This window comes from Theobroma cacao, chromosome 2, assembly GCF_053813885.1.
Source record: "Theobroma cacao isolate CCN51 chromosome 2, ASM5381388v1, whole genome shotgun sequence".
In the NCBI taxonomy this organism is placed as follows: domain Eukaryota; kingdom Viridiplantae; phylum Streptophyta; class Magnoliopsida; order Malvales; family Malvaceae; genus Theobroma; species Theobroma cacao.
In genome coordinates, this window is record NC_142640.1 from 1801538 (window position 1) to 1826217 (window position 24680).

The following is a 24680-nucleotide window of genomic DNA, read 5'->3' on the forward strand; positions in this document are numbered from 1 at the left end:
TTCTTGTTAAGAAACCCTAAAGGTGCTCCCAAAGCTAGGCATATAGTGCCCTTACAAATTTTAATTATGCATATGTAGTCCTTATAAATAATTGACTTCTTGCATCCCTAAAGAAAAAAATAGTTAATGTGGTACATTGGTCATCACATTCTAATAGAAGTTCAAACAGCCCCGGCTAGAAAAATGGTAAGCCTAGCAAACTCCTTAAGAACTCATGATCATGCAACATCCTGACAGCCTAATATTCCTCTTTGCTTCTTCCTAAAGATATTCTTGCTTTAGACAAAACATTGCCTCCCTGTTCACATTTTCACTCCAATTCCATGCAATACCTATATATATAGTATACATAAATTTATCCTGCAGCAACCTGTCATCTGATATTATAGCCGTCGATCGAAAGAAACCATGTCTAAATGTTTCAACCTCTTAGCCTTCATTATCAGCCTTCTTTTCTTGAATCTCTTACGAATTTCAATAGCTTCAGTTGTTTCCACCGGAGATTTCAGCAATGACTTTTTTGTGATGTGGGCTCCTAGTCATGTAAACACTTCAGCTGACGGCAGGGAAAGAAGCTTGAAACTTGATCAAGAATCTGGTATGATGGGGGAAAAAATTGGAAACTTGTAATTTTTCCATTTTCCAGTGTTCATATTTCTTATTCGTTTTAATCGGTACAGGGTCTGGTTTTGCATCAAACCAGATGTTCTTGTTTGGTCGAATAGACATGCAAATTAAACTAGTACCTGGCAATTCTGCAGGAACTGTGTTAGCCTATTATGTAAGCAGCATCTTCTCTCTTGTTTCTCCATTTTCAGTGTTTCTCCTTTGTTCTTGTTCAATTAGCATCTAAATTACTTTGGCAAACATTGTAGTTGACATCAGATCAGCCTAATCGAGATGAGATAGACATTGAGTTTCTTGGCAATGTGAGTGGTCAGCCATATATAGTTCAAACAAATATTTATGCAGATGGGTTTGACAATCGAGAAGAGAGAATTTATTTATGGTTTGATCCAACAGAAGATTTTCATACATATTCAGTATTGTGGAATCTTTATCAGATAATGTAAGTTATATTAAAATTTTAAAACGGATTATATTTATATGTTCAAGATACTTCTAATTTAACAGATGTGTTATATCTTTATCCGAATTACATTTGCTCATCATAATTCATCTAAGTGGTATAGTATTTTTCTTCTTTTTCAGGTTTATGGTGGATTCAATTCCTATTAGATTATATAGAAACCATGCAGACAAGGGAGTGGCATATCCTAGGTGGCAGCCGATGAGCATCAAAGTCAGCCTATGGAATGGGGGCAGCTGGGCTACACGTGGAGGTCTCGAGAAAATCGATTGGTCCAAGGGTCCCTTCATAGCTTCATTCAAGGATTACAAGATCGATGCCTGTGTTTGGCAAGGGAACCCAAGGTTTTGTAGGGCAGATAGCTCTCTTAATTGGTGGAACAGACCAAGGTTCAGCACTCTGACCAGGGTCCAGAAGAGATGGTTCAAATGGGTTAGGAAATACCACATGGTTTATGACTACTGCCAAGATAACCAGAGATTCCAAAACAATCTTCCCAAGGAATGCTCCCTTCCTAAGTATTAATCCAAAAAATTGTCTTAGTATGCTTTTTGTTTTAATTTTTTCGAGAAAAATCATATTACAAAAGATGTATGTAAAATTTATTTAAAATTATTATACATAAAATCTTTTCAATTCTCCAAGACTGTGATTTCCATTCTAATTACATTGAAGTTTCATTGACTAAAAGGATCTTAATCCTCAAAAGTGAAGCAAGGTCTTACTTCTTTCTTAAATGAATTAGTTACAACTTAAAATGTTACAATATGACTCAAATACTTATATATATATATATATATATAATCTTAAATGGAAATTTTTGTATTTTTCATTTTATAAATTAATTTTTGTGTGTATATATACATATATGTTAATTTTTTTTTGTGTTTTTCATATTATAAATTCAAGAATTACCATCCAACCGCCTTGGGTCAACCTCCTCTAGCAAAAAAGTAAACCCTTGGGCCTTATCGGCCTATGAGAGGTTTGCCGTAGGCCTATCAAGAACGGACCAAGGGATTTGCTAAACAAAAAACAAGAAGAACTTCAAACTGAAATACTCAATTTACAAAGCCCTACAATCCGCCCTGAAACCTCGGCACCGTTTGTCAGTTGTCCTGCAAGTCCGCAACTACACAGAGAGAGATGGGTAGCACAAGCAAAGATCTCTTACGCTTCGAGCACAAGACTTCCAGTACTTCACCCTTGGGTACAATACATACGCCTCTTTTCTTGTTCCGACCAAAGTGAATTTCTGCAGAAGTTTGTTTTCTATCGATTGAAATTTCATCATCTGACTTGTTTTGTGTATGGGCTTTTTAACCTGTACAACAGAATCTGCACTTCTTGTTACAAACAAGAAGGACTCGTCCGCTGAGTCCCGTGATCCTGCGAAGAAACCCAGCATCACTCCTGTTCCTAAAAGCCAACGTAAACTATATCCCGTAATCCCATCTTAGTGCTATTTGAATTTTAGTTTATTTTATTTATGTTTTGTAAGTACTTATCTGGAAATTTCTGGGTTTTATAGATTGTTAGATGCTACTAGTTTTTCTGCCTGTGTTTGTAACTATACCTGTTTAAAGAATCTGTAGTTTTCGGATGAAATTATAATTTATGATCATTGTTTGAGCCTTGAGGTTCTTGAGGAGTATGAAAAACTATAAATTGGTAGTGTTCTCTTTTTTGGCATATGAGATTGAAACTATCAGAGTCCAATAGTAGCTTGAGGAGTGAAATCTTCCTTCTGAGTTTTGCAGTTTTGGGAAAAGTGAAAGATTTCTTGGGAGTCATGGCAGAAGCTAATAAAAGGCTGGAGCTAGATGCAAAGGTTTGTTTTAACTTTTTTAGTCGAATATTGGTCATGCCTATATGCTCTTTTAATCTCTAACCTATCGTTTTATTGATCAAAATGTAGAATAATTCTCAAGCATATGATATTGAAGTACTCAATGGGAATGAACCTGAAGTCATTGAAATGGTAACACTCTCTTTTGAAATGTGGAAGTCGGGTGGTGTATGAATTTGTTATAAATTTTTTGTTGCATATTGTACAACAGGATTTGATGTTGGGTGTAGCTGATCTTCACACTCCTGAAGCTGTGGCTGCTGCTGAATCTGCAATTGCTGGTAATCAGCCAGCAATTACTTTGGCTGGTAGTAGTAGTGAAACAGAATCAGATGATAGCAGTGATGATAGCAATGATGACAATGAGGAAAGCAAGAATGATGGTAATGATGATAATGAAACATCTAGGAAACTTGAAAAATCCAACACAGGCAAAGACCATACTATAAGTGAAGCAGCAAGAAAGCATCGATCCAAAAAGCGGTCAAGGATAGTTGAGCTCTCTTGAAAACAATTTTTGGTCAAGAAGTAATGTAGAACTGTTGAACTATTATAGCTTGCAGAATCACAAATGACTTGTGCAATATGCCGTGGGAAAGTGAAGTTTTCTTAGAAGTGTTGTCCATGTATTATAGTGTTCTATTACCTTAAGATGAAACGTTGAGGTGTAAGTTATAATTCAGAACGTTGATCATTCTTTTTTCTTATGCAAAATCTGAATCAATTCATTCCTGCAGTACAAATTGAGTTGATTATATACTTACCATGCTAGCAAGTGCACATCCAAGTTGCTCAAGGGCAACTAACATACGGATTTGAGAAGGCAAATATCTAATTCAGTCATCCTGCATTTGCTGAACATGTAGCGGCCGGTTTTGCAATACATAAGTCCAGAGCTCGGTTGGCTTTGGGTCTAAAACCATCTTAGGGAGTGGTGGCCCACATGTTCAGGTAAGGCAATGCAATTGGGCATGCTGCTAGACTAAGCTACGGAACTATGGGCTGGACCTGCAATGACATCAATTCCGCCTAAGGCCTTAAAGAAATTTCGGGTTTGCAAACTTGCAATGGCGGCAGCTTCCATTATTTAAAGCAATCATGCATAAGAAATTAATCATGTAACAGATGATCATCCTCGTTTTATTGCTTAAACCAGTGGTGAAAATCTGGTGGCAAGCTTCGAAACCTTTTTGTTTCTAATGAATGTGCAACTTTATTGATGTTAATTGTTAACGACAATTAAGTGGAGATGCTACATATAATGTAACTCATAAGAAAGTATAATTAAGGAGAACAGATTCAAACCTTAAACGCCAGACCTCTTAAATTGCCACTAAATGCTACATCTAATACACTAAAAATAATTTTCATAGAATTTTTTTTTTAATTTCTGCCAAGATATGTTAAGCTTATTTGGTGAATTGCATCCTTAGGTACTCGATGCTAATCTTAATAAGGTGTCTCCCCAATGTAGTTGCCAGGAGGGTCGTAGTTGCAAGTAATGAAAGTTCCTCCATTGTCACACCTTACCTTGGCGCACCCTAAACGAACCGAGTTGCGCCAAACCACCTGAGTATAATGGGCACAAACCTGGCCTGAGGCGCACGTGTTCGAGCCGTGATCGTAATAGACCTTCTCGTCGACCCACATTTTCACTGCATCCGCGACCGAAAGGTCATCGCTACCCCATGCAATGTTCTCTCCGTATGGACCCCCTGAGTGAACAAGGTCGCAATCCGCAATGCGCTGGTTCGCATATTCTTGCGCGTAGGCGGCCACTTGGGCATCCCAAGCCATTGGCTCGACGTTCACCTCAGCTCGAGCTTCATTTTGAGCATCCAAGAATTCTTGCTTCAAGGTTTTGGCCAAGGAAGGCAACGCAAAGGATACGATGATGAGGCATGCAAGTGCTAGTTTGGACCACGCCATTTTGGTTTCTGGCTAGGTTCTCTAGGACAATGGCTTGAAGGTGATGGATGAAAAATGAGAAATTCGAGATAGGTATTTATAGGAAATTAAAAACAAGGTATTATATATATTAAGAGAAAATTTGTTTAAACAAATTCGGATATGAATTCATAACAGCTTAATGAAAACAGATTGGAGTTATCACTCGCTAAAACATGTCCATTTAATTTTGAAAAATACTTTCATCTTTTATATACATTTTACGAGTAAATTACATAATTAATTTTTGACTTTTTCATAATCCTTCATTCTTATCTCTAACTTGAAAAACTTGATTTTTAAATCTAAATTTGTTCCAAAATCATTTATTCATCAATATGTCATTAAAATTTGAATGTAATATAGACGCAATTTGACACGTGACACTTTGGTGGATATACACATAATAAATTTCATCCAAATTTAATAATATGTTGACATATGGATGAATTTGAATAGAACCAAATAGAAAATATTGTGTAGTTTCCTTGATGACTTTGTCTTAAAAATTTATTGAAATGCAATTTTAAATCAAGCATAAGTAATTAATGGTGTCGCCCACATAAACATATTCTTTGGATGGACATTTTATTTATCATCCGAATTAACATCCAAAGCTCTCACAGGAGCATAACTTGTTATTACTTAGAGATTAAGTTAACTTGGAGAGAATTCCCAAATCAGTAAGGACGCTGATTGACATAGTTGCCTGGAGGATCGTAGTTGCAAGTGATGAAGGTGCCGCCACTGTTGCAGCGTACCTTGGCACACCCTAGACGAACTGAGTTGCGCCAAACAACCTGAGTATAGTGCCTGCACTCCCCACCAACACAAGAGTTAGAGTTGTAATCGTAGTTAGGCCTTTCCGCCACCCACAAGTTCACGGCAGCCGTGCCCGAAAGATCAGCGCTGCTCCATGCTAGGTTCTCGCCATAAGGACCGCCAGAGTGCACCAGTCTGCAGTCTCCCTTACGTTGGTTGGCGTAGTTTGTTGCATAGGCAGCCACTCTGTCATCCCATCTCATGGGACCGACATTGACCCTTGCACGAGCAGAGTTGTGAGCATTGAGGTAGTCTTGTGGGGAATTTTGGGCTATTGCTAGGCCAAGGAGACAGAAGTTTATTGCCAGAGAAATTCTACTCATCCCCATTTTGAGTTTTGTTTTTCTACGAAGGAAATTAAGAGAAAGCTTTGGTTATGGTGGAAAGAAACAGAGCTTGAGGGGCTTATATATGTATTTAGTGACACATTGAAGAAAATTCAACAATGAGACAATTCAAAGGAACTTGAACTTACAACATATTAATTTTTCAACTAATTAATTATTCGTACCCAAAAACCAAACTAGAATGGTCAACAGATTAACCTTTACGTTGGATTTGATCACATTCACAAAGTCACGGTGCATGTGGACTTTGGACTTGTCAAGAGTACTATAAATGACATTAATTAGGCATTATTGTCGCAATTTGTAAGACTTTAATGGCTTGGTTTGAGTAAAATTGAAAAAAAATCTCAAACTTATAAAATTGTCATGCGCTTGTTTAATTAGATAAATGAATTTAATAACTTAATGTCAACTTTGTAATATTTGTTTCATAAATAGATGTCTTTCTATAAGATAATAATCCTATTTATTAGTAAGTTGTATAAGTTGATATTGTCAAAAACTGGTTAAGTAAAAGAAGTTTCCCATTAAGAACGATGAAGAGTGTAAAAAAACCAATGAAATAAAAATTTTAATTATTGTTTGTTTATATTAATGTTCGAGACGTCAAAGCCAATCCCACTTGGAAAGATATTTTGTTTAGGTGCTTATATATAGTACACCAAATACCAAAGGATGTGAACCTTTAAAGCATTTTAAGAACAATTTGGGCTACTTGAACTAAAATTCATATAGTAGTTGAAGACATATATATCAACAACTTGGTTGATGCTTTCGGAACGAACTATTTGCGTATCAAATTTCATTTCTATGGTGACATGTTGAAGAAAATTCAACAATAAGACAATTCAAAGGAGATTGGGCCAAAAGACCTAATTACAACATATTAATTTTTGAACAAATTAATTATTTTCCTACCCAAAAACCAAACTAAAATTGTTTAGAGATTAACCTTTGCCTTGGAATTGATCACATTCACAATGTCTTGGTGCATGTGGACTTTGGACTTGTCAAGTGTAGTATAAATTAATTGTGTTAATTACTTCAATAACATAAGACCATATTCGCAATGTATTGTTATGACATGTCTTTCTTTTCCTTCAATTTGTATATTGTTAGAACAAATTGTGTCAACTTTAGTAAAATAAGACCATATATAGTCACAATGGATTGATGATATGACAAGTCTCTTTCTTGTCCTTCAATTTGTATATTGTTAGAACAATTTGTGTTACTTTAGTAAAATTAGGCTTATATATGATATTGTATATTAACAACACTTTCAATATAAAAATCATATTGAAAGACTCTATAAAACTTATGCTCCCCAAACACATGAATAAGTCTGAGAAAGTTATTTTAGGAGAGATAGTGGTTGTTGTTTTTTTTTTTTTTTTTGCATTTTTTCGAAAAAACAAGAAGAAAGAAGAAATTTGCTATTGTAAAATTACTTAAAAACAATAAAAGTAAAACTCAGAAAAATTAAGTAAACCAAAAGATACTGAAACTTACATGGTTAGCCATTTGCTTATGTTCACATAATAAAATATTATTTTTTCTTATTAAAAAATTTAAAATATAATAAAATCTCTTGATAGTTTCCAAAACCAACTCAAAGATCTTTTGTACGTCCTCTCTCAATGCCCTTAGAAGAGTACATTTTTTTTGCTCATCCAAAGATAATTTATTGATATCACTGAAAAAGTACAGTGAGAGGCTTAATAAATAACCTTTTGACATGGAGCCGAGAGGTTAGCGATAGGGAACTGAAAATAAAGTGGTGTAATAGCAACAGAGCACGTCACCAACGATACATGTACACAGCTTATTTATTATTAGATAAGTTGAGTTGGGAAGGGCTTGAAGCAAAAGTTGCTATCAGTATGGTTTCTCCCCACCGAAGTTGCCTGGAGGATCATAGTTGCAACCAATGAAAGTTCCACCATTGCTGCACCTCACCTTAGCACACCCGAGACGAACCGAGTTGCGCCAAACCACCTGAGTGTAATGCCCGCAAACCCTGTCTGTTGCACGAGTGTTAGTGTCGTAATCATAGTAGACCTTCTCATCAACCCACAGTCTTACGGCTTGGGTGCCCGAAAGGTCACCGCTGCTGATTGCAAGGTTCTCTCCATAAGGTCCAGTGGAGTGCTCGAGGTTGTAGTCACCAATGCGCTCATTAGCGTAGTCTTGTGCATAGGCAGCTACGGTGTCGTTCCAAGTCATGGGGCCAACACCGACCGCTGCGCGAGCTGTGTTGTGGGCGTCGAGGAAGTCTTCAGGGGTGTCCTGGGCATGGGAGGGGAGGACCAAGGCTAATGCCATCAGACAAGTAAGAGCTAGGGAAACCTTAGAAAACTCCATGGTTTTGTACATAGCTATAATGCAACGCAAATATGTTTGAGCAATTGATGGGAAATGAACATGTATTTGATGGGTATTTATGGCCAATATATGGTGTAAAATATTCAATCAGTTAGGCAATTGAAATGTTCAAACAATGCATACGTTTCAAGATTTCTTCTTTAATTATTTGTAAGTTTTCCCTAGAATAAAACCAATAACATATGTAGTTGTTGCAAATGGTACTTAGATTATAATTGCCTCCCTTTTTCAATCCGAAAAACAATGACAAAAGGAAAAAAAAATTTGAAAGTGATTTATCTGTTGATTATTAATTACTTGTCTTGGTTAACCGTCTAGTTAATCAAAAATTAATTTTAAATGAAATGTTCAAAACCATAATACCTATGTGTCCAAATCTTCCTCTGAATTCAATTACTCTCCCTTGCCTGATACATTGAACTTCCTATATTTCATGTTTCTTATTGTTCATGATGTAAAATTCCTTATTTTATGGCCATTGGCAAAGTGCATATTTGTGGAAAATGATGTTCTCCTAATTGATTGTCATGGTTGCTCTTCCCCCCCTCTCCCTTTATGATAATAATGGCATGATGTCAATCCTTAAGGTTTTCAAATGGAAAAGCAAAGTGTTTCACCACGCCCCTTGAAGGATACTACTAACTTTGAACGATGGGTTTGTTCATAAAGGATGTATATATATGTATGTTTTCTTGTGTTAGAAAAGCCTTTAGGCATTGGGTGGTTAGACTTTACGATTTTATCACATATTACCAAGAAAGAATTTAATTATTTCAAGTAAATTGTTCCTTAATCTAGATCTTAATTTGTAATATATAAAGTTCCACTAGGAAACATAGTGACAAAGAATTGTCATGACAAGTCTCTTTCTCGTCCTTTAAATTGTATAATTTTCGAACAAATTGTGTTAATTACTTCAGTAAAATAAGATCATAGGACAATGACTTGTTATGACAAGTCTCTCTTTTCCTTTAATTTGTATATTGTTAGAACATTGTGTTACTTTAGTAAGATTAAGACCATATTCACTATGGATTGTTATGACAAAGTCTCTCTTTCTTGCCCTCCAATTTGTATGTTGTTAGAACAAACTGTGTTACTTTAGTAAAATTAGGCGTATATGATATTGTATATTAATTAACAACACTTTCAATATAAAATTCTTATGAAAAGAACTTCATTTTATGCTTCCGAAATACTTGAATAAGTTAAAAAAAGTTATTTAGGAGAAATAATAAACCAAAAGATACTAAAATTTATGTGTTCGATTCGTCGTTTCTGTTCAAGAGTGAAACAATTGTTTTATTATTGAAAAATAAAAATAAAATAAAATCATCCTATAATTTCTAAAACCAACCCAAGATCTTTTATACACCTTCTCAATTTTGGATTCTGAGCCACTCTGCCACTGCACCCAGCCCAAGGCTTGAGAGGCTCCATAAGGAGCCCACCTATCTGAGTTCCACACAGCCGAAACAAAGTCAATTAAAGTAACACTTTTGGGAGTCTTGATTCCCCATGGAAAAAGCACGTTTAATACTACTAGAAGTCTTAAGTCTTCCTCAAAAGGAAAGCAAAAGGCATAAACATGTAGTCTCAGATTGACCAAAAACATTCCAGAGTTCACATAGCAACACACTACAATGAAATAAGATCCACTACAGGAGTGTGTTCCATGCTTGTGATTGTATGTTACACGTTGTGTCGTATGCAAAAACCTGACGACTTGCCTTGTCGTCGACAGTCTGATGGAATCAATCCGTACCGAAAGAGAGGTGAGCAACAATTTATGTTTTGTCTCAAAAATGTCTCCGTTGGTTGTGAAAGGAATAATAATCAATGGTCCCTTTTGGATTTTCTCTGTTGGCAATTGGCAATAAATTCCAACGGGGAATATAAGAGGAAATTGTAGTCTAAATTCTAACCCATACTTCTGTAGCTTCCTTTATAGTATAGTTTCAACACTGGAAAAATAACAATAACGATGAGATTGATAGTTTAACCATAAGATAAAATGAGTTCGGTAAAAAACAATCATAACGATAACGATATATATTTTTGCAAGCCAAAACTTAAACACCTTTTTTGTTTTAAAAAATTAAATTATAAACATAATTGACTCACAGAACTTTTTCATATACTCTTAGGAAAGTTCTGAAAATTTATCATATTTATAATATTATTATTAAAACTCTTGATTCATAGAACTGGTCACATTAATAATAAAAAAAAAACTCTTAAATATAAAAAAAATAAGACCTGCCAGAAAAGTTGCACTATATCTTATAGTTTCAATCATCACCAAACATCTAATGGTATCACCCAATCAACACTAACTTATCACCTCTAATTTTTGCAAGACTATCAGCAAAATAGTTTGCTTCTCTGAATATATAATTTTTAGTTATCTCAGTCTTTATTTTTTCAACAATTTAAGTTGTTATCAAGTTTCTTTTGGTCAATAGGTTAATTCATGAGTCTCTTTTGAACGTTGGCCTTGTAGAATTGTGAGACCCCTATGTAGCTGATTATCAGTTATACCATATTAATTCTTAGGCCGCCAACTTTAGCTGCATGCATACATGGTTATGAATTCCATTCAAAAGAGACCCATCAAAAGGGAGAAAGATAACAAACAAACAAACTATTCAAAGAAGATAGTTGATCATCTTTCATTCAATCCACAGCCATAGTTAAATAATAGAATGAAACTCCAAATATTTCATTTCCTTCATATTTATCTGCCATGAAGCAGCTAGGGCTCATTACATAGCTTATTTGTTATAAGATAAGTTGACTTCGGAAGGGTTTAAAGCAAAAGATGTTATCAGTAAGGTTTCTCCCCGACGAAGTTGCCTGGAGGGTCATAGTTGCAACCGATGAAAGTTCCACCATTGCTGCACCTTACCTTAGCACAACCGAGACGAACCGAGCTGCGCCAAACCACCTGAGTGTAATGCCCGCAAACCTTGCCTGGTGCACAAGTGTTAGAGGAGTAATCATAGTCGGCCTTCTCATCAACCCACATCCTCACGGCGTTGGTTCCCGAAAGGTCAGCGCTGCTCATTGCAAGGTTCTCGCCATAAGGTCCACCGGAGTGCACGAGGTTGCAATCGCCAATGTGCTGATTGGCGTAGTTTTGTGCAAAGGCAGCTACGTTGTTGTCCCAAGTCATGGGGCCAACACCGACCGCTGCACGAGCCGTGTTGTGAGCATTGAGGTAGTCTTGAGGGGAGTCTTGGGCATGGGAGGGGAGGACCAAGGCTAAGGCCATGAGACAAGTAAGAGCTAGGAAAACCTTGGCAGCCTCCATCATGGTTTTGAAAATATCTATAATGCTATGCAAATATGTTTAAGCAATTGATGGGAAATGAACAAGTGTCTAAGGGGTATTTATAGCCAATACATGGTGGAAACTATTCGATCAATTTAGCAGGTGAATGTTCACACAATGCTTACTTTTCAAGATTTCTTCTTTATTATTTACAATTTTCTCTGGCATTATGAAAGAAATGCTTACCTTTAAAAACAAAATTCAATGACACATGGATGTTGCTTTCAGGTAATTCGTAATTTAAGGATATTTATATTAAAAAGATCTTTGGAGGTTATTTTATAAATATTGATTATTGCTTGTTTCGGTTAACCTTCTAGTTAATCAAAAATCAATTTAAGTCGGAATATTCAAATTCATAATACTTATCAGTCCAAATCTTCTTCTCAAATAAAGAACTTTCCCCTAGATCGAAAATAAGTGATAATAAACTGCCTTCAAGGAAGTCGACAGATCTAAAAAGTTTTATGTTTGGTGGTAATATGTACTGAGAATATTGTATTTATCTTTAAGATATATATTTGCAGTTAACTCTTTGGAAGAAACATTATATACAATTGTACTGGTTCTTGGTATTAATAATGACTTTACTTTAACCAAGCAAAATTAAAAATGAATAGATCTACTATTCATGCAACCTGCCTAAATACCAATTAATATAATTGTTTGCTCTTATTTTATAATCCATAGTCTTCACCATGGAACACGTATGTTCTCTAAATGCACTATAAGATTTTATGAACCAAAATTGCCAAATAAGATGGACACGGGGCGTCTTGTATACCCAAAGCTAATACACCTAGTATCAATAAGTTTGATTCATTAATAGCAATAGAAAGCTGTTAAATTCCATATTGTATGGCCCATTGCCTAAAAGCAGAATTCCATATTCCCCTTGTGGAAAATGATCGATGCTTCTCTTACTTAATTATCATGGTTGCTCTTCTTCTTCGTCTCCTTTATGATCTAATGACACGATATCAATCCTTAGGATTTTCAAAGCGAAAAGTATAATGTTGCGCTACGTCAAGGATACTACCTTGAAAGAAAACCCTTTTGAAATTAAACGACTTGATTGCCTTGCTTTGCATAGAACCATCCGTTAATTAGGCAATCACATTTTTTTATTTTGAAGTTAATAATCTTCTATTCAGCATGACAAAATTCTTCTTTAGCCGTGCAGAAAAACATGTTGCCGTCTAGCTTGGAAATATCGGGTAACCACGCAAAAAGTAACGTGTTGGAAAAAAAAACATTGAGGCCTAGACTCCAACGAACTGTTTGTGAGCTTACTTGACTTTCCAGGGCAGTGGACAACTTTGGTGTGCCAATTTAATTTCAACCTAGTGAAAGTTCTGTAGATATTTTGGACTTTGTTGAAACAGTGGGTTTGTAAATATAAAAGGAATCTCTTCATCTGTTGTTAATTTGTTTTAAATTAAATGTTCGTTTTTTAAAAAAAAAATTTAATATGATATCAGAACAAACATTGATCTCATTTGTTTGTTCTTCCATGAAGTCATTTCTTGATTCATCACATTGTTACTTTTCTTTTTGTTCATACCATTTAATTGACTATTCATCACATTCGTTTTGTTTCACTTATTTATGCAAGTAACAATTTTGTTACTCCAATTCAACATCTTATTTATGAAATTGATTATAATTCATTTGGCCAACGTTCATAAATTGATTTTTTTTAAATAAACTCAATTATAAATTGACAAATCTTATCTTTTGTTAATCTTTTAATCAATTGATCATAAGAATGAAGAGATTCTCGTTAAACTTATATATCCAGGATACTCTCAACTTAATAAATATAAGATTTCTTATAATAGGAGAGGAAAGATAGAATCTATTCTAATACCATGTTGCATTGTTTAAGTTGGACTTCTAACCTAAAACTAATTGATTATAAATGAAAAAACTATTGTTATATTTATATATTCAGGATACTTCCATCGTAATTTTTTTATCACTAATTTAATACTTTTAAATTTTACTAAGAATTTTTTTAAAAAAAAAATTGTTGATAGTCTTGGATCCAAAAAACTTTTTACTTTTCCACATGAGGGTCGCCATCGCTAGTCGTCAATTACGGGAAATAGACAGATTGATCACTTTTTTCTCTTATGGATCAGGACAGATTGATCTTAAACTTAGGGGAACCCATGTGTGAAAAGTGGAAACGTATAGGTGGTAAATTTGCCCTAGTCCAAAGAAATCGTTAAGAGTCCCTAGGGACTCTTGATGGCTATGTTAGGCATGTATACAAAGAAAAGTTTTATGGTCAATGCAGTAGACTTACTTAGAGTCTAAACTTAAAGATGATCTTGCTCTATCCTAAGAAGGTATTAAGAGTTTGATATTTGGAACTTGAACAGGTACATGAATCTTAACGTAAAGTGAATTGTCAATATTGTCATGGACAAATGGACACTTACCTTGTATTGGAGTCAAGTTTTATGTTATTTTATTGGCCATTTCAACGATTTTTTCTCTTCATAGTTTCCTCTAGGATCGATCTATACCCAAATCTAGAGTTAAACATCTTTACAATTCTTAAGGAGAAATGTAAACGGGGTTGTTCGATTGATGGATTGGTCTTGTGAGGCGGATGGGCGCTCAAATGATAGGGGTGTGCTACAAGGACTGAATGTTCGATACTTGGTGATGAAATTGGTGGCTGCTCCATTTTTGTTTTTTTGCAGAGTTACAGAGTTTCCTGGTGTTTGCTGGATTTTTTTCTTGGCTGCTTAGTTGCTTGATTTATGACACTTAGATATTTCTTCTAAGGACAGTCTTTTTTGACTGCTTTTTTTTCGTATTTTCCCTATTTTCATTGAGATTGTTCTACCTTTTAGAGTTTTAGTTTATTTATAAATTGTTCAAAATTCACGTTTTGTTTCAATATCACGAGAGAAATGTTTCTTTATGTGTGACTTAATTTATATTTATAAATGTAAATTGGATCTATCTTCTAGAATATAGGCCAAAATAACAAAAGCCCAAGTCTCTTCTTGGATGAATCAAATAGTAGTATGTTTCCTTTCAATGAGTTCTCCAATCAAAACATACTAACTTTTTATTGTATGAATGAGTAAAAACTACTCAATTAGTAAGGACGTTCTCCCACGTAGTTCCCTGGAGGATCATAGTTGCATGTCACGAACCACCAGCCACTGTTGCACTCAACTCTAGCACACCCAAGTCGAGTCGAGTTTCGCCAAACCACCTGAGTGTAATGCAAGCACTCTCCTCCAACACATATGTTGGCATCGTAGTTGTAGTAAGGCTTCTCATCGACCCACATTTGTACCGCCTCCGCGCCAGTCAAGGCGTAGGAGGCTTCCGCAATGTTTTCGCCGTAGGGTCCGTAGGAATGAACCAGGCCGCAGTCTGCAACCCTTATGTTAGCGTAATCCTGCGCGTAGGCCGCAACCTCGGGGTCCCAAGTCATCGGCCCGACCCCAACCTGTGCACGAGCTGCATCGTGGACGCTAAGGTAGTCTTGAGGGGAGTTCTGGGCGAGGGAAACGTGAACTAGAGTTGAAGCTAATAGGCAAATTGCTAATGAAAATTTGGTTAATCCCATTTTCCTGTCTTCGGAAAAGGCATCGGTTTATTGCAATTTTACATGTTGGTTTATAAAGAAATACATTCATAATTATCTGAGTTGTTACATTCCATAAAAGAATGAACAATGTCAGACTGGTTTAATTAACTTTCCAATATATAACTTACCATATATTGATTATGTATGAGAGTTTTTTCTCTTTTCCCCTATTTGTTTCAATATATTGAATATTTATTACCCAAAAGAGGAACCTTAATTAATTATAATATCAATAAATATAGTGAGACCTTGCCACCTAATAAGCATTGATTTTCTTTAATTTGTCAAGATGAAATTACTTAGTGATGACTTGGTCAATGAAGATTGCATTTATTAAAAAGCATAATCTACCCTGGCTAAGATACAATCTAACCAATTGCAACATAGAAAACATTTGCTCTCTGAAAAATGCCAAATCCAAATTTCAAACCTCCACTCCCTCCCCTTATGCAATCACAAAATTTGAATAAAAAAAAAAGAAAAAGGAAGAAGCAAAAGCAATCCACCATCAACTTTAACTCCAAAACGTCAAACAACCATATATTTTAGTGGCTGGTGGTAATGATATTGTCAGTACTTTCTCCTATCCCATGTGCAAAAGAGACCAACGAGAGATTAATAAAGCTTACATGAATCTGACATTTGTGGCTTTTCTTCGCCCTCCAATGCCAATGATCCTTCTTCCTTTGCAACCCAGCGACAGCATCATAAATATTTTTGCTTTCATTTTTCCATGCATGTGGAGACCACAAACCCCATGCAGTTGCTCACATCTCCTAAGTTCTTTTTCTCTTCATTTTCCCTCGTCTCACAAATAAAATTAATGTTGAATCCCATTAGGTATGGGCTACAAGCTAGCATTAATTTGATATATATTATTTTGAAAAAAATAAAAAATTGATATTAAAATTAAATATCATTTAGAAATTTTATCAACTTTTTATTTTTTTCAAAATAATATCTTATTAATGAAGTGTCAAGATTTGGTAATCTGATCGTATAAAGAAACTATATACTGTCAGTGCATAAAATAAAAATTTTTTAAAATTTTGTTCAAGTTTTTAATTAAAAACTAAATGTTAAAAGTTAAGAATTTAAAGGGTTTGCTGCATATACACCGTATCTTTGGAAAGGGGTAGGTAGGTACGTCTTGTTGCTAGCTCGGGGGATTGCTGTATCGTCATACTGAGTCTGCAGTTGCAGCAGACTCGAGTCGATATTTCGTGTATTTTTTTCGATTAGGAATGACAACTGTTCAAAAAAAATGAAGAGGACAGAGAAGAAAGCACAACAGCCATGGCATATATATATATATATTAATTTATGCTTCTCTGTAACATACAGAGAAAGATAATTAAACACAGCAGAGATCATTTCGAGGGCGAGAAAAGCAGAGCAATGGTGTGGTTAATAAGGGCGTTGGCCCTCGATGTTTCCAACAGGATCATAGCTGCAAATAACAAAAACCCAACCATTCTCACACTTAGCTCTGCCGCACCCAAGGTGAACCGATTTGCGCCAGACAACCTGAGTGTAGTGCAGGCAGTCATCACCACCGCTATTGCACGAGTTGGAGGCGTAGTTATAGTCAGGCTTCTCGCTAGCCCACATTTTCAAGGCGTCGACGCCGTTGAGGTTGCCATAGCCTTCAGCGAGGTTCTCACCGTAGGGTCCATATGAATGCTCCAGGTTGCAGTCCCCAACCCTTTTGTTGGCGTAATTTTGGGCGTAAGCCGCCACGGTGTGGTTCCAGACGAGCGGACCGACCCCGACTTTGGCACGAATCGCATTGTGTGCGTTCACCAAGTCTTGGGGAGAATTTTGGGCTAGGGAGAAGGGAACTAGCGTCAGGGTCATGAAGCATGTGGCTAAGAAAAGCTTGGTGACCCACATTTTCACCATGTATTCAAGGCAAAGAAACAGATCAAATTAAGTTTTTTTTTTTTTTATGTTTTTTGATGTAATGAACTGGTGGCTTAGGGGGGTATTTATAGGCAATTCCATGGAAGGTATAGCTTAAAAGGAAGCTAAGAAAACATGGATGTGCCCCAGCAAATCTCGCCGAAATCAGGTCATAAAAGAATAATTAAGAGGAGAGAAGAAGAAGCAAACTGAGTTTTCCAAAAAATTAAAATATAAATCAGAATTCACATGCATTCCATAGGAACAGTTAGCATTTTGTCCACTTTAGGACGAATTGCTTTACTAGAGCAAATTAACTGAAAAATCTCTTGCATATGTTTAAACCTATTATTTGGCTAATTGCTGCTTTTCAATCCAAAATCTTTTAGCTAGGATTCGAATTTTATTTATGATCAAAATTGTACTAATCTAACTAATCATCAACAACAATTCCTGTCGACAAAAAACATCATTTTAGACAAATTCATTAATTAATTCATCTGCAGTTCAAGAATAGTTAAGATTCGGATAAAGTAACTTCCATATCAATGTCGTTAGAATGCATGTGATTTAGTTCAGTATTGTTCCTTACCTAGAACTAGGCCTTCAAATTTCCTTTATCTAAATCTTCAAGTGACCATGACATTTTAAAGGGAAAGCTCAAGAAAAATAATAAATAAATAAATAAAACAGGTCAAAAATCTCAGGCTTCTCTCGGCCCCTTTTGTCACCCTCTCTTATTGTGTAATCACGTGAACACATTTCATTATCTTACTGTACAAAGTTATAGAAATCGAAGGAAAACGATCCAATTATTAAATAAAGTTCTATGCTGGTACAAAACAAAAGCAGAGATAAAGACTCAAGAACTCTAATGTTTGGTCGTATATTGAACAAGCAAGTGATGACAGACACACTCATGTGATGATTTAGACCCTACATTTCACGGATGAACATAAGAGATTTCTTTGTTAGATGATGACTTTCTTTACACATGCATATACATGAACATGGTTTTTCAATTGGAAAAGATTCATGCAAAATGAGATGCTAATTATGAGCATATGTAATTATATATGTTGAGCTGCACAAACAAAACTAATATTTTCTTTTGAAAAGCATAGATCAATTGATTAATAATCGATGGTAAAATGAGTGTTGATTTGAATCTGCTGTCATTGTACTCGTTCATCTTCTAGCTAATGAATGTAACTTTATTTCGTTAAAAGCGATTACTCACCTTATCAGCAATGGATATATAGAATATAAATATATGCAATTAGCATTTAGCAGCATGTGATGAAGTGAGAGGTACGAACACGAAGATAAAGCAAAGACTAGAAGCATGCATTAAGTAGTTTTAATCCATAAATTAAGCAAGTATTGACATGTCATTACGGAATTAACGCCTATAAGATGGAGATGCCCGGTTTTCTGATTTCTCCATTTCAACGACAGAAAGCTAAGGTTGATTCAGTAAAGTTTACCTTTTGACTTGATGGTAAATCGAGAAGTTCTCATTTGACGCCGCAGTTTGATGCATGAAACCCGGGATACATCCTTTTACAAGCAATTGCCACAGCATGTGTACAGGTACGATGCATTTTCTAATCTGAAAAATTGGGCCTCTAAAAGGTTAACAGGCTCTCACATTTTGGACGTTGCCTCGAGTGGTCGTTCCAGATTGGGCCATTAAGCTCTCGTAAAGCCCAATTCATCCACTGATTTTCATTTGTGGACCGTGCTTTTGGTTGATAAGTCATTCATTTTATTCATTATCAAAGCATTACAGCCGAGGACATGACTTTCCTCTGCTGCATTGACAGCAGCGAAACTCCTTGCAGCACCCAAGTTCAATCTACCGGGCTCTCCCATGTCAAACCTGATACAGATAACAGTGTATGCTTCACGTTCCTCCTGACAAATTGATTATCCATTTACAACCTCATTCCAGGCTCCTATAACTACATACATCATAATAGTTAAAAAAACATCTATTAGAAAAATATCAGCATAGCATTACAATAGTTGCAGTTCACTGCCTAAAAGCCTTCCTTTCATTTGTTTACTAGTAATAAGAAATGGGTTAGTAATAAGTATTGTTCTTTGTTTGGAGAAAGTGTTTTATAATCAGTTCCTTCTTTCCAAGTCTTCCACTCTTGTATTTTTTTGTTATCTTATAATGAATTTCCTTTCTTCTTTTTATTTCAGTAAGTACTTGATAAATAATATTTGATTGATCTCTATTCCCAGTTGAAATTCAAGAAAAAAAGAATTCATAAGCAATCAAGCTAGTAATTATGTATATAATCCTATAAAATTTTCTCATTTCATAATTAAAATTTATAAAAGATCAACGAATAGTCAATATCGGATCAAATGATTACTTGTTCTGTTAAGAATAATTTAAATGTCTTAAAATTTTAAAAATTAAAAAATAGTATGATAGAAAAAATCATGAAATTTCAAAAGCAAAAGGAGAAAAAATCTGTGGATAATTAATTTCAAGAATTGAAGTTATAAATCTTGCAGAATCAGCTGCAAATCATCTACTTTTGTCTCCTTTTTCTGGGCCTGTTGACTCTCTTTCTTCAGTTTCATGTTCTCTCTTAATTCTGTATCCAAAGAAATGGTCTAATTACTTATCATTAAGGGTTGTCCTTTTTATAGAAATTAGGGGATTCTTCACTACAATCAAGGTAACTTATCAAACATCCAGTAATTAACCAGTCAAGATAATGAACAATATTTTAAAAATACTAACAATGAGAGGAATAAATGACGTTATGATGAAAATTTACTGATATGAATACCGTAAAACAATTGAATAATTCATAATAATAACTCAGAAATGTTAACATACAGTAAAAGATCAAATTGAATAAAAGAAATCAAACTTTTAATGATAAAAATCGGATTGGGACCAATATAGCAACCCAGAAGGCAAAATATAGCAGCAATGAAGACAGTAATGCACTCTTTTAGTGGCATGAATTTCGACTGCAGAATGTCCAAATTTCCTGATTTTAAGTGATTTTTTCTTTTATTTTTCAGATTCTCTGCTTGAATTGGAACATAAACTACTTTGATGCTCTTACAATTAATGTACTCATTCAGTGTCCTAAAAGTTAAACATGATGATGGCTTGTCTTACTAAGTTTCTGCAATTTTAGCCACAGTTTGAGACACCCTTCAAGGCTTCAGTCTTCTTTCTCTCCAAGGTGTTGTCATTCTTCTCAATCTATTTTTTAGTTTATTGCCGCAAATTTTCCTTGTTTCATGATCAATTTCCAGGGTTTTTAGTCTTGGAAGAGACAATGACATTGTGAGTACATAGTCTGATGAAATACTATTGATGAAAATTTATCTATTTAGGCCACTTCTTTGGACTAGAAATTGAGTTTGATTTGGTAGTAGCGTCTTTGAATAAGTAACCATGAATATCAACTTAGAAAATTTTTTTTTTTAAGAAAAATTCTACTTCTAAACGATTAGACTTTTCTTTTTCAAATTTGAATCAAGCCATGCGTTAGAATCCGTCAAACTTTGAGTTAAAACTTAAAACTAGTCAAACCCAAAATGCTACTTCTGATTTCGTACACTGCATCAGAGCAACCTGTTGGCTTCCTAACGTACTTATCCTTTCTCTTGATTGCAGCTAAGATTATGGCTCCAGCACCAGTCTCATTCACATCTGTTACCAGGTATTTTCCATTGTTTGCAGCCTCAGTGTACACAAATTAGAATGCTGTCAGCAATTCTTTAATCTAAGTTTTTGGCCCTTTGGAAGCAGAGATGGTGAAGAAACATACGCTGACATCGATTGGGACCAACTTGGTTTTGCTCTAACTCCGGCAGATTACATGTATGTAATGAAATGCTCTAACAAGGAGGACTTTCCACAAGGACAGCTTGTTTGCTATGGTAATATTGAGATAAGCCCATTCTCTGCAGTTCTGAATTATGGACAGGTGAGCACAGTCAAATTAACTTGAAATGAAAGTCTTATCTCAAACTATTAATCCTGACAAAACCCAAATCCCGGGTTGTGGCATCAGGGATTGATTGAAGGTCTAAAGGCATACAGGACAGAAAATGGTGGAGTTTTGCTCTTTCGGCCAGATGAGAACGCTAAGCGCATGCAAATGGGTGCACAAAGAATGTGCTTGCCGTCCCCATCTGTTGAGCAATTTGTTGAAGCCATAAAGCAAACTGTCCTTGCCAATAAGCGTTGGGTAATAGAAAGAGCCTCCCCTCCTTAAGTTAGCTATCACTTCTATTATAGCTAGTCCTTTGTTTTTTCATTCACAGTATGTGCTTTGATTGGTACTAGGTGCCTCCGCATGGAAAAGGGTCATTGTATCTTAGGCCTCTGCTGATGGGAAGTGGACCTGTTTTGGGACTTGTTCCTGCTCCTGAATGCACTTTTATGATATCTGGCACTCCCATTGGGAACCACTTCTTGGTAGGTTCTATATTGGGAATTCATATCTGGACCTAAGAAACAATCAATCCTCACTCAAAATTGCCTAATTAGTTCTGGATTTTGGTATAACGTGCATTTCAGACCAATCACGGCGCTGCAAACTTGTATATTGAGGATAAGCTTCCCCGTGCTTCTCCTGGTGGAACTGGAAGCATCAAAAGTATCACCAATTACTCACCTGTAAGTTTGAATTCCACAAAGAAACTAAAAAACCATGGTAGATTTGTCCGTTGACTGCGATCAGTCAGTTCTAATTTGACTAAGCTAATTGCTATAGGTTTTCGAAGCAGTATCTCAAGCCAAAGCCAAAGGATTCTCTGATGTCCTGTTTTTGGATGCAGCAACTGGAAAATACATTGAGGAAGTTTCTTCATCTAACGTCTTTATTGTCAAGGTATAACATAGCCTACTTGTCAAGACTCTTATTGCAAAGACTTTTCCATCCCCGAAGTAAATTGCTCTATGTTCCCATGATTGTCCTCCATGTTATATAGGGCAATGTTATTTCAACTCCTCCAATAAATGGAACTGTTCTGCCTGGAATAACACGAAAGAGCATCATGGAACTGGCTCTTGATATGGGATATCAGGTGATCATCCTTACTCTCATCAACCAGCAAATTCTCAGCTAACCAAAGACGAAATCCCTCAACTTCAGCATATTGATCTTGTTTTTGATTTATAGCATCTTAGTCAAGCAAGAAATCTCTAGAACAATATTTTCAGAATCTTTTTTTTCCTGATTTTTGCACCAGGTTGAGGAGGGCAATATCCCAGTGGAGGATCTGATGAGTGCTGATGAAGTGTTCTGCACAGGAACGGTTGTGATTGTTACTCCTGTTGGTAGCATAACCTACCAAGATACAAGGTATAGATGTCATGTAATTCTAGAGAAACAATGTTTTTTCTTCCTCTTCCCATGCCCCAAATTTTTTTTAATCTCGATAATTTGGCTAAATTTTTGTATATGTGATTGTGCGATTGCAGGGCTGAATACAAGACAGGAGAAGGAACAGTATGTAATAAACTGCGGGCAACGCTTAGCGGAATTCAAATGGGTCTTATCCAAGACAAGAAGGGATGGACCGTTGCACTTGATTGAGCTTCTCCTTTCTCCCTTCGCAATGCAGTGTTGAAAAGTGCACTCTCTCTTTATATGATTAACTTTGAGGCTGTCTGCCATGTTAACAGCTTCACTTAATAAATCTATCAGATTGAAACGATACATTATTTCTTATTTACGTATTCTTAGTTGTGTTCAATCTTACTAATTTTTTATGTTAAGTGAAATTGGCTTGTTAATTATCATAAATCAATACAAAATTTGATCATAAATCAGTTTTAGATATCTAATAATCAAACTAATCGAACTCATATTTAAAAATAACCAAAATCGAATCAAATTTCACAAATAACAAAATTAACTGAAACTGAATTATAATATGGTTAGTTCGGATCGGTTTAAGAAAATCAAATTTGAGAAAAAAAATTTTGTTTGTATATATTTATTTATGTTGTATTTTTTTATAGATTAATATTACAAAAATGTTAAAAATGATGATAAATAATTAAAATAAATAAGATGGATACTGATACAAACAACAAATAATAAAGAATATGGATAAAAACAACAACAAATACTTTATGATTTATTTCTCATGAGAAAACCCCATTATATCTTTATTTAAGTTTGATTAGTTTGGTTAGAAAAATTTTTAACTGAAATCGAACCGAATTAACTCTAACAATCAAACAACCTCAACCGAATTATTCGTAGAACAGAACTAACTGAACTGAAAAAACTAAACTTACTTCGATTCGATTTGCATTTGCACACCTCTAAACCTATCATCATAGTAATTTCAAAAGCCAATCACCCAACAAGCATCAAGCCACAAACATATCACTTCTATTCAGCTTCATTTTTATCCAAGTATCAGCATGATAATTCCATTTCTCTGAAGACATTTTTAAAAAGGACACCTCCAATAACATCTCATGAAATATCAATTCGTTGAAACAATCTCCATAACATCTGAGATCTTTTACATTTATTCAAAACTCATAGCACCGTAACTGCTGAATCTGATTCAATAATTAACAATTTCTTTCCAAAGTCATTGGCGCATTAATTTCATGCATTGAATTGCATCCAACTTCTCCTGCTTCTTCACAAAGCTATCGGTCTTCTTAAATCTGATGCCATCAGCATTTAATGCCCACCAGGTCACCAACCCAATTAAGTTGGCTGCCAAGAAACGTGATGGATTTAATTGGCTTACCAGGTTTAGCCCAGACGGTAAGTGGAAGTAATACTACTAACAACAAACCAAGGTCTTTCTGGTTTGCAGGAAGGGCAAAGTCCATAAATTGGTAGCACCATTCTCCCACCATATAAGAACATGACTTGTCATCCTTTTTCTGGGGAACTTTCAGAAATTTAATGATAAGAAAAGAAAATTGAAGAGTGGAATTCATATGTTCCGCGAATAGATTTTGATGAATTTGCAGGTGATCTTGCAGAAGATTCATATCATAGATTTCCAGGTGTTTCTTATTGCCAGGTAAGTAATTTAAAACAAAATCCGATCTCTTTGACAAGAAAAGTAAGCAATTCGTACTAGAAACAGGTTGGATCCTTAGTGATATGCATGTTTAAATCAAATACAAATCACAGAAAATAAAAAAAAAAATGCACATGTAAGTATAATATGAATAGAAGTCATTGGTCGGTTATAACGATGCAGCCATGTGCCCAGTAAGATAAGAAAGCAATCAGAAACGTTGTAGACAAGAAAGATACCAAGGGTTCTAAAAAATTATGCACGTGGTTATGCTGATTGACAGAATCCTAAAGCTTTGTGAACTCTTCAAATGTATAAAAACCAGAAGCTTGCAT

The 24680-nt window shown here is 35.2% G+C and overlaps 8 protein-coding genes and 1 pseudogene across 8 annotated transcripts; 3 read left to right on the top strand and 6 right to left on the bottom strand.

The window, feature by feature from the left end:
- Positions 1-251: 251 nt before the first annotated feature.
- Positions 252-1726, top strand: XTH10 (xyloglucan endotransglucosylase/hydrolase 10). The gene is made up of 4 exons (XM_007041356.3): positions 252-598; positions 681-781; positions 876-1069; positions 1213-1726. The coding sequence occupies exons 1-4, from the start codon at positions 409-411 to the stop codon at positions 1613-1615; spliced, it is 888 nt and encodes a 295-aa protein (XP_007041418.1). The 5' UTR covers positions 252-408; the 3' UTR covers positions 1616-1726.
- Positions 1727-2124: 398 nt separating this feature from the next.
- Positions 2125-3682, top strand: LOC18607282 (uncharacterized). Its single transcript, XM_007041357.3, has 5 exons — positions 2125-2300; positions 2426-2521; positions 2851-2921; positions 3009-3071; positions 3151-3682. The coding sequence occupies exons 1-5, from the start codon at positions 2237-2239 to the stop codon at positions 3445-3447; spliced, it is 591 nt and encodes a 196-aa protein (XP_007041419.1). The 5' UTR covers positions 2125-2236; the 3' UTR covers positions 3448-3682.
- A 706-nt stretch (positions 3683-4388) lies between these two features.
- LOC18607283 (pathogenesis-related protein 1A-like) lies at positions 4389-4868 on the bottom strand. The gene has a single exon (XM_007041359.3). The coding sequence runs from the start codon at positions 4866-4868 to the stop codon at positions 4389-4391; it is 480 nt and encodes a 159-aa protein (XP_007041421.3).
- Positions 4869-5442: 574 nt separating this feature from the next.
- On the bottom strand, positions 5443-6061 carry LOC18607284 (pathogenesis-related protein 1-like). The gene has a single exon (XM_007041360.3). It carries the CDS (start codon positions 6035-6037, stop codon positions 5567-5569), a length of 471 nt encoding a protein of 156 aa, XP_007041422.1. The 5' UTR covers positions 6038-6061; the 3' UTR covers positions 5443-5566.
- A 1666-nt stretch (positions 6062-7727) lies between these two features.
- LOC18607285 (pathogenesis-related protein 1 pseudogene) lies at positions 7728-8448 on the bottom strand (annotated as a pseudogene).
- Positions 8449-11087: 2639 nt separating this feature from the next.
- On the bottom strand, positions 11088-11816 carry LOC108660581 (pathogenesis-related protein 1-like). The gene has a single exon (XM_018114714.2). It carries the CDS (start codon positions 11754-11756, stop codon positions 11268-11270), a length of 489 nt encoding a protein of 162 aa, XP_017970203.2. The 5' UTR covers positions 11757-11816; the 3' UTR covers positions 11088-11267.
- A 3076-nt stretch (positions 11817-14892) lies between these two features.
- Positions 14893-15372, bottom strand: LOC18607287 (basic form of pathogenesis-related protein 1-like). The gene has a single exon (XM_007041363.3). The coding sequence runs from the start codon at positions 15370-15372 to the stop codon at positions 14893-14895; it is 480 nt and encodes a 159-aa protein (XP_007041425.3).
- A 1303-nt stretch (positions 15373-16675) lies between these two features.
- LOC108660577 (pathogenesis-related leaf protein 6-like) lies at positions 16676-17364 on the bottom strand. The gene has a single exon (XM_018114697.2). The coding sequence runs from the start codon at positions 17293-17295 to the stop codon at positions 16801-16803; it is 495 nt and encodes a 164-aa protein (XP_017970186.1). The 5' UTR covers positions 17296-17364; the 3' UTR covers positions 16676-16800.
- Positions 17365-20858: 3494 nt separating this feature from the next.
- Positions 20859-23043, top strand: LOC18607289 (branched-chain-amino-acid aminotransferase 2, chloroplastic-like). Its single transcript, XM_007041365.3, has 9 exons — positions 20859-20999; positions 21089-21266; positions 21354-21530; positions 21629-21760; positions 21863-21961; positions 22059-22175; positions 22276-22371; positions 22537-22649; positions 22769-23043. The coding sequence occupies exons 1-9, from the start codon at positions 20875-20877 to the stop codon at positions 22881-22883; spliced, it is 1152 nt and encodes a 383-aa protein (XP_007041427.3). The 5' UTR covers positions 20859-20874; the 3' UTR covers positions 22884-23043.
- Positions 23044-24680: the final 1637 nt, after the last annotated feature.

Coding starts and splice junctions, on each gene's coding strand:
- XTH10 (XM_007041356.3), top strand. CDS start 409: ATGTCTAAATGTTTCAACCTCTTAGCCTTCATTATCAGCCTTCTTTTC. Junction 782..875: donor GAACTGTGTTAGCCTATTAT/GTAAGCAGCATC, acceptor CAAACATTGTAG/TTGACATCAGATCAGCCTAA. Junction 1,070..1,212: donor TGGAATCTTTATCAGATAAT/GTAAGTTATATT, acceptor CTTCTTTTTCAG/GTTTATGGTGGATTCAATTC.
- LOC18607282 (XM_007041357.3), top strand. CDS start 2,237: ATGGGTAGCACAAGCAAAGATCTCTTACGCTTCGAGCACAAGACTTCC. Junction 2,301..2,425: donor TTCCAGTACTTCACCCTTGG/GTACAATACATA, acceptor CCTGTACAACAG/AATCTGCACTTCTTGTTACA. Junction 2,522..2,850: donor TCCTGTTCCTAAAAGCCAAC/GTAAACTATATC, acceptor TGAGTTTTGCAG/TTTTGGGAAAAGTGAAAGAT.
- LOC18607283 (XM_007041359.3), bottom strand. CDS start 4,868: ATGGCGTGGTCCAAACTAGCACTTGCATGCCTCATCATCGTATCCTTT.
- LOC18607284 (XM_007041360.3), bottom strand. CDS start 6,037: ATGGGGATGAGTAGAATTTCTCTGGCAATAAACTTCTGTCTCCTTGGC.
- LOC108660581 (XM_018114714.2), bottom strand. CDS start 11,756: ATGATGGAGGCTGCCAAGGTTTTCCTAGCTCTTACTTGTCTCATGGCC.
- LOC18607287 (XM_007041363.3), bottom strand. CDS start 15,372: ATGGGATTAACCAAATTTTCATTAGCAATTTGCCTATTAGCTTCAACT.
- LOC108660577 (XM_018114697.2), bottom strand. CDS start 17,295: ATGGTGAAAATGTGGGTCACCAAGCTTTTCTTAGCCACATGCTTCATG.
- LOC18607289 (XM_007041365.3), top strand. CDS start 20,875: ATGCTACTTCTGATTTCGTACACTGCATCAGAGCAACCTGTTGGCTTC. Junction 21,267..21,353: donor CAGTTCTGAATTATGGACAG/GTGAGCACAGTC, acceptor TTGTGGCATCAG/GGATTGATTGAAGGTCTAAA. Junction 21,531..21,628: donor TCCTTGCCAATAAGCGTTGG/GTAATAGAAAGA, acceptor GATTGGTACTAG/GTGCCTCCGCATGGAAAAGG.